Source organism: Loxodonta africana, chromosome 3, assembly GCF_030014295.1.
Source record: "Loxodonta africana isolate mLoxAfr1 chromosome 3, mLoxAfr1.hap2, whole genome shotgun sequence".
NCBI classification, from domain to species: Eukaryota; Metazoa; Chordata; class Mammalia; order Proboscidea; family Elephantidae; genus Loxodonta; species Loxodonta africana.
In genome coordinates, this window is record NC_087344.1 from 57,808,529 (window position 1) to 57,816,052 (window position 7,524).

Sequence of the window (7,524 nt, forward strand, 5' to 3'; positions counted from 1 at the left end):
ATTGAAGGCTGGCTTTCTCCTCTCTGGGCCTCAGTTTCTCTGTATGTGAAATGAGGGAGATGGGCTCAGTGACCTCCAAGCCTCTCTCCAGCTCTGATTTGATGTGGTTCCAGAATTAACAAGCAACAGGCCCCTGCCTGGGCCTGTTTTTGTCATCAGCTTCAAGCCCTGCTGGGCACAGAGGGAGGGGTATAAATAAATAATAACCACATTTAAAATTCGTTATTAGATTATTTTCTGAGAATAGGGAAATAGCAGGGGTACAGAATGGGAAGGAAGCAGAAGAGATGAGCCCAGAAAGGGGAAGCCTGGGATGTGGAGTGATATTAACAATTTACATGTGCACAGCACTTTACAGTTTGGCCCATGCTTTCTTCTCCATTATCCCATCTGACCCTCCCTGTGAGATCAGCAGAGCAGGTGTGATTATGGCCCCCTTATACAGAGGAGAAAATTGGGGCTCCTGTGGGTCCCCTCGGCTAATGTTCAGGTGGTAAGTGGCAAAGCCAGAACACAAATCAGGGTCTCTGACTCCAATCTAGTGCTCAGGCACCAGGCTGGCCACATTATTATTTCATGGAGTGACACTTCTATCCCCTGAAGAAGACCATGAGGTCAGAGGGCCTTGGGAGGTGAGCTACCAGCTGTGGGCATTCCCTGGGACAGCCTGTTCCCACAGCTGCTGAGTTAGCAAAACCAAGCACACCAGCTACCCAGCCCATTTACACGAACCCCCTCTGGGTTGCAGAAACAGGACCTGAAACTGCCTGAAGGCAGCAAGAAGGGGTGAGAATGGGAAGAAGGGGTGAGAATGGGGTCATGGGGAGGGGGCCCGGCAGGGGAAGGGCCTTCCTGCAGCCTCCAGAGAATGGAACTTCCGCTTGGTACTGAGCACAGCAGGCTCCCGGCTCCGAGCCCTGCTCCTGCCCAGGCTTGCAGAATCACAGGACACCAGGTCCCCAGGTGAGGACAGGGATCAGCACCTGGGGGGTCTGGTCAGCAGTGCCAAGACGGCAGAGGGTGGTGATTCTCAAGACGAGCCCCTGGGGTGTTTGCTGGCAGCGGGGATTGCTGGGCCCAGTCCCAGGCCTACAGGAATCAGACTCTCTGGGGATGATCTTAGGAGGCTGCTGCCACGCAGGGGCCAGGTGATAGGGGCTGTGGGCCGGGGCAGCGGGGGCGGGGGGGGGGCGGTGGCTAATATTTGGAGCCACCAGCATAAGGACTTTGGGGTCACAGAGACTTGAGCTGAATCCTACTTCTGCCTCTTATGTGCTGGTGATCTTGGGCAAGTCACCTAACCCCCGTTAGCCTGGGAACAACAGAACCTTTCTCCAGGGCTGCTGGGATATAAGGCTCACCAAGCCCTAACACCCTACCCTGCCTGGCTCAAACACATCGATAAACCTGAGGCAGAGGTGAAATTAGAACCCAGGTCTCCCTCTGCCCAGCCCAGCACTCCACAACACCTTGCTTCTCTCACTTCCTGTCAGTCTGCTGAGAAAGCTCAGCTGGACTCTCTCAAGGAAATAATTTGATTTTCAGGTGGAACTGTGACTGATTAATTAATTACTAGTACTGCATGAACTCAATGATGTTTATAAAGGTGGGGGTGGGGACAGGCACTAGGGGCCTTATTTCTTTTAGCTTTCACCTCATTCAATTCTTCTGGCAGCCCTGCCAGGTAGAAACTGCCATCGTCTAACAGGCTCAGAGAGGTCATGCAATGAGGTAGCAGTAGAGGGGAGGACAAGGTCAACTTAGCCTGACTCCAAGTCGGAGGAGGAGAGGGACTGTCAGGACTAGAAGGAGATGGAGGGGTCAGTGATGCGGGGGAGACTGAGGAGCAAGGCTAAGAGTGACCGTGGATTGGCAGAGGCTGGGGGCGGTCATACCAGATAAGTTTTATGTCCTCCCCCAAGCCTGAGACTTGGGGGGCCTCTGAAATGGGCTAGAATCCAGATCTTCCCACTCTCACCCCACCACCCCTCCAGCTTCCCCAAGAAGTCCAAGTCTCATCAGCAGTCAGGACCCAGCTTCCCAAGGCTGGCCAGGGCTCTCCACCCCTGGGCTGCTTTTGCCTGAGAGAGCCCCCTGCCTAAGCCTAACCTCCCAAAGGGAATGGATTCTTTTTACTTCTTCAACCATCTTCACTCCTGTCCCAAAACTTGGGGATTCTTGGATGATGGTGATAATAATAAAATAACCAACATTCATGAAGTATTACAGCATGCCAGGCTCTGTCGCGGGCCCTCATTCATCTGACCTCACACTAACCCTATGAGGTAAAGGTTAGTATTATCCCCATTTGATAGATGGAGAAACTGAGCCCAGAGAAAGGTGACTTGCTCAAGGCCCTTAGCTAAGAAGTGGCAGAGGCTGGATTTGAACCCTGGCAGCATCGCTTTCATTATGACACCCCAGGGCTGTCACTACCCAGTGAAGGTTTGCTGCCTAATCACAACAACAGTAACAATAACAGTAATGACCAAAGCCGCCTTTCCTGAGCACTGGCCATGTACCCAGCACAATTCTGAGTGTGCTCCATGCACTGACTCCTTGTATTAGGCTTTTTGACTCCAAAGCCCAAGCTTTAACCACCGGCCTCTCCAACCAACCTCTTAACGACAGAGCCCTGTACGTTTTTCAGATCTGATATAGACATGGGTTTGGATCCCAGCTGCACAGGAGCTACGTGGCCTTAGCCGAAGTGTTTGTGCTCTCTAATCCCAGTTTCCTCATCTGTAAAGTGAGACAGCGAGAGTGCTTTCTCTGAGGGCCATTGTGAGGATCAAATTAAATGAGATAATGGCATGTAAAGCATTTGATGCAGAGCCTGGCACCTGGAGGGTGGCAATGCATAGATTATTCGAGTTGTCATTTTGTAAACCTCCAGCAAGAGTGAGGCTGATGCATACTCGGAGATAAGTGGGATTGCCCGAAGCCTCCGCCCGTCATTGGCAGGCCCCGGTCACATCCACCTTTGCAGCTTTCCCTTCCTTGGTGGCCAGCACCTAACCCAGGGAGTTAGGACATGTTTCATAAACTGATTAGGACTGGACTGAGGGACTGAAGCGGATGTTCAGAATGTATAAGTCAAAAATTAGCAGGTTTTGAGGGTCTCATCCAGCCCCTCTACTTATCAAATTCTGGAATTGGCAAGACCAGAGTGAGGCAGAGAGGGCAGGGGTGTGGCCACAGCCGAGCCACGGACCAACTCCCTGGGTGACTTGGGGCAAGTTGCTTTCTAATTTTCGAGCCTCTGTTTCCTGATCTGCAAGATGGGGAAAATAACCACAACTCACTTCCCCAAGGTCGTGTGAGGGTCTGACAACAACAGCGATGGCAAAGGGAGCAACAAGTCCAACAAGAGCTCAGAGCTTCATGATCCTTTTCCATCCATGGTCTCATCTGAATTAACACGGTTACCCTGAGAGGTGGCAGGGACCAATCTCCTCTCCCACTTTAAGAATGGGAAACAGCTCAGGACAGGGAGCTGATGATGGGGTAAGGGGTGACAAGGGATGGCTCCTGGAGGAGAAAGCCTTGAAGGACAGGGGAAATTTGAATCTGGGCAATGGCAGAATGGGCTGCCTCAGTACGTAGAGAGTTGCCTGTCAGTGAAACAGTGCAAGTCATGAATGGAAGAGCCTTTGTCAGTGATATTACTTAGGAGGGCTGGACTGGATGAAGTTTAAGGTTTCTTCTGTCCTGAGAATTAATGCCATGCGGTGTTGCCAAACTGGGCTGACCAGGCCAGGATGACCCACAGGCTTCTTCCTACTTCTCAGATTAAGAAAGAGCATCACCACGCTCTTGCCAGGGCCAGCAACTCTTGGAGGAACCTGAGAGTAGTCAGCCAGCAGAGATGGCCTGGGATGCTGGCAGGGACACTGGCTTCAGGGCCAGACTGCCAGGGTTTGAGTCATGGCTCCATTCCTTACTGTATGACCCTGAGCAAGTGACTTGGCCTCTCTGAACCTCGGTGTCCTCTTCAATGTAAAAATAATAGTTTCTACAATGCAGGGGTGCTCTGAGGATGCAAAATGGCCACTGCAGGAACCGTATCCAAACCAAACCCAAACCAGTTGCCATTGAGTCGATTCCAACTCATAGTGACCCTACAGGACAGAGTAGAACTGCCCCATAGGGTTTCCAAGGAACGGCAGGTAGATTTGAACTGCTGACATTTTGGTTTGCAGCCATAGCTCTTAACCACTGCTCCACCAGGGCACCCTGAATTTAGGAGCTCCAATGAATGGCAACACGGGAGAAAAAATCCCACTCCCATATGCCACAGCCTTCAAGACCCCACAGTGGCCCCTGCCTACTTCACCTCCCATCACTTTGACTCCTCACTATCCTCAGGCTATATCAGCCTCCCTGATAATCCTCAACATTCCAAGCTCTGTCCTACCTCTGGACCTTTGCCTCATCATTCCTTCCTCCTGGGACACTCTCGTCCCAACCTTTTCTATGTTTCAGGTCTCAGCCTAAATGTCACTCCCCAGAAAGGCCTACCCCCTGGCTAGAAACCTTCCCCATGGGAAGACTTCCCTCGCTAAAGCAGCCACCTCCCACCCCAGCCCAGTTACTCTCCCTCCCAGCACCCTCTCATTTCTTTTGCAACACTAATCAGAGTCTCTAACTTTATTGTACATTGACTTGTTTACTGTCTGCCTTCCACCTAGGCTGTCAGCTCCCTCAGGGTATGGACCACACCTGTCTTGTTCATCACTGCATCCTTAGCACCTAGAGCAGGGTCTGGTGCATAGGAGAACTTAGTGAACACATGAACAAATGAATGAATGATTGGCAGCCCCATGGTAGTAACCCCCTGCATCTTCTCCCTCTTCAGGAGGCAGCTGAGACTGTGTGGTGATGAAGACCCTGTGGGCCGGCATCCCTGTGCTGCTGCCACTGCTGCTCCTCAGTCTACTTGGTGTCTCCTGGGCCCAGATCAGCTGCTCTGGGCCCCGGACCATCCCGGGCATCCCAGGCATCCCTGGGCCACCTGGCACCAATGGCCAACCTGGGACCCCAGGGATAAAGGGAGAGAAAGGTACCATGGGCTTTGGGGACACACTGGTGTCACTGACCATGGCCCCATCTCCTGCCTTCTCAGTCACAGTTGCCTACCTTAGAGATTACAAAAGCACTTGCAAATCCATCAGCTTGCTGAGTCTTCCAACGGCTTTGTGAGGAGGGAACTCTGATTCCCATTTTACAGATGGGGAAACTGATGTCCAGAAAGGTTATTGACTTGCCAAGGTAACCCACTAATAACAGGCTGAGAGCAGACTGTGGATCTCTTGCCACCAAATCCAGGGAGAGAGAGATCCCTGGTGTTGAAATCTCACAGTCCTGGGTTTGAATTTATTCCCAGGCTAAGTGGCTTCACCTCTCTGACTTGCTGTTTCCCCACTGGTAAAATGAAGACCATAATAATTTTCCAGGATTGTTGTAGAGTTCAAATAACAGCTGTCCCCAATGAAAACCCTTGGCAAAAAGTAATTCATTCATTTAACCATGCTTATGGAGCAATCCTCTGTGACAGCCACTAGACTTACTTAATTTCGTTCAATCCTCACCATCCCACAAAATATCATTATCCCCATTTTACAGATGAGGAAGCTGAGCCTCAGAGACTATGACTCAATCGAGGTGATACAACTAATAATGGCAGATGTGACATTAGAAGCACATCTGTCTGTCCCCAGAGCCTATGTTCTCAGCCACTTTGCTCTGCCACTGTACTGAAAAAATCAAGTTTTTATCTTGTGTTATGCCAACCTGACTGGTAGTGGCTGCTTTCGGGTGTTGTACTGAGAAGCAGTCTAAGGCCCACTGCCAGGCTCAGCAAGAAGGAGTGCTCTGATTGATTAAGGATGTCTGCCATGGGTGAGGGAGTAGAGAGGGATAGTATATGTGCTAAGAATTTATTATCCTTGCTGTAGACTTAAGCCCAGGTTGGGGTACCTGATGAGGAGGACAGACCCAGCATTTTCCTAGGGAGATACCACACTTCTCCCCACGCTCATTAATCTCTGTTAGTGGTGAGCATATCACACACACAGAACACCGGGACAGAAGGAAATTCAGAGGCCCTCTTGGACCTCCCCATCTTTTTTTTTTTTTTTTTTTACAAATGGGAGGTCGTACAAGAGAGAGGCAGGGACTTGCCCAAAGTCACAGCCAGGCTCCCCTGCCTCCTGGCCTTTTGTTCTCAATGATCTCTGGTCTCCTCCTCTCTCTTGTCTCTGATTTTCCAGGGCTACCAGGGCTAGCTGGAGACCATGGTGAGTTTGGAGAGAAGGGGGATCCCGGGACCCCTGGAAATCCAGGAAAGGTTGGCCCCAAGGGCCCCATTGGCCCCAAAGGTTCCCCAGGATCCCCTGGAGCCCGTGGCCCCAAGGGCGAATCAGGAGATTACAAGGCCACGCAGAAAATAGCCTTTTCTGCCCTGCGGAACATCAACGTTCCCCTGCGTCGGGACCAGGCCATCCGCTTCGACCACGTGATCACCAACGAGAACAACAACTACGAGCCTCGCAGCGGCAAGTTCACCTGCAGAGTGCCTGGCCTCTACTACTTCACCTACCACGCCAGCTCTCGCGGGAACCTGTGCGTGAACGTCGTCCGAGGCCGGGAACGCGTGCAGAAGGTGGTCACGTTCTGCGACTACGTCCAGAGCACCTTCCAGGTCACCATGGGCAGCGTGGTCCTCAAGCTGGCCCAGGGGGAGAACGTGTTCCTCCAGGCCACTGACAAGAACTCCCTGCTGGGCATGGAGGGAGCCAACAGCATCTTCTCCGGGTTCCTGCTCTTCCCGGATGCAGAGGCGTGACCTGGTGGGGCAGAGTCACCGCCACCCACCCCCTCCCCTGCTAGTAACACTCACTTCCCCGAACACCCACCACCCCACCCCCAGCCAAAGCACACGCCAGGCCTCTATGAATGTTGCTGAAGAAATGATTAAATAAACTCTTCAAGGACAAGGGACAGTGGTCTGATTCAACTCTGTGTCCCAGCACCTGGCACACAGTAGTGCTCAGAGAGGCTGGTTGACTGAATGAACAATGAATGAATGAATGATAAATGAATGAATAACCTCTGAAAGCAGAGGTGACTTGAGGGGTGCTCTCTGCCCCGCTCTGCGCCAGCCACACAGTGGGTTACAGGGATGGGAACATCTGTCGAGTACCTGTATGCGCCAAACACTGAGCTAGACTCTTTTCTCATTCTCTCATTAATCCTCACACTTTTCCCTGGAGGTAAGTTGGATCTTTTCCAGTTGATAGAGGAGGAAACTGAGGATTGGAGGGGCAAAGGGATCGTCCATGATCCCACAGCCGAGTGGGACTCAAGGGCAGGTCTGACTCCAGAGCCCTGTTCTGCCCACTGCTGACCTAAGACCTCTTTTAAGACAGTATGCCTAGACCATGTATGTCTAGACCAGCCCCCAAAGAGGTTTTACTTGTATCTTCACATTACTCCCACCCAAGGGATCAGGGAGGCCTCCTC

The 7,524-nt window shown here is 51.8% G+C and overlaps 1 protein-coding gene across 1 annotated transcript; it reads left to right on the forward strand.

The window, feature by feature from the left end:
- The first annotated feature begins 844 nt into the window (after positions 1 to 844).
- On the forward strand, positions 845 to 7,001 carry C1QB (complement C1q B chain). The gene is made up of 3 exons (XM_003415369.3): positions 845 to 963; positions 4,859 to 5,062; positions 6,273 to 7,001. Exons 2-3 carry the CDS (start codon positions 4,882 to 4,884, stop codon positions 6,845 to 6,847), a joined length of 756 nt encoding a protein of 251 aa, XP_003415417.1. The 5' UTR covers positions 845 to 963; positions 4,859 to 4,881; the 3' UTR covers positions 6,848 to 7,001.
- Positions 7,002 to 7,524: the final 523 nt, after the last annotated feature.

Excerpts from the sequence above, each read along its gene's own strand:
- C1QB (XM_003415369.3), top strand. The coding sequence starts at position 4,882 with ATGAAGACCCTGTGGGCCGGCATCCCTGTGCTGCTGCCACTGCTGCTC. Across the intron at positions 5,063-6,272 it reads AGGGATAAAGGGAGAGAAAG|GGCTACCAGGGCTAGCTGGA; the intron begins GTACCATGGGCT and ends CTGATTTTCCAG.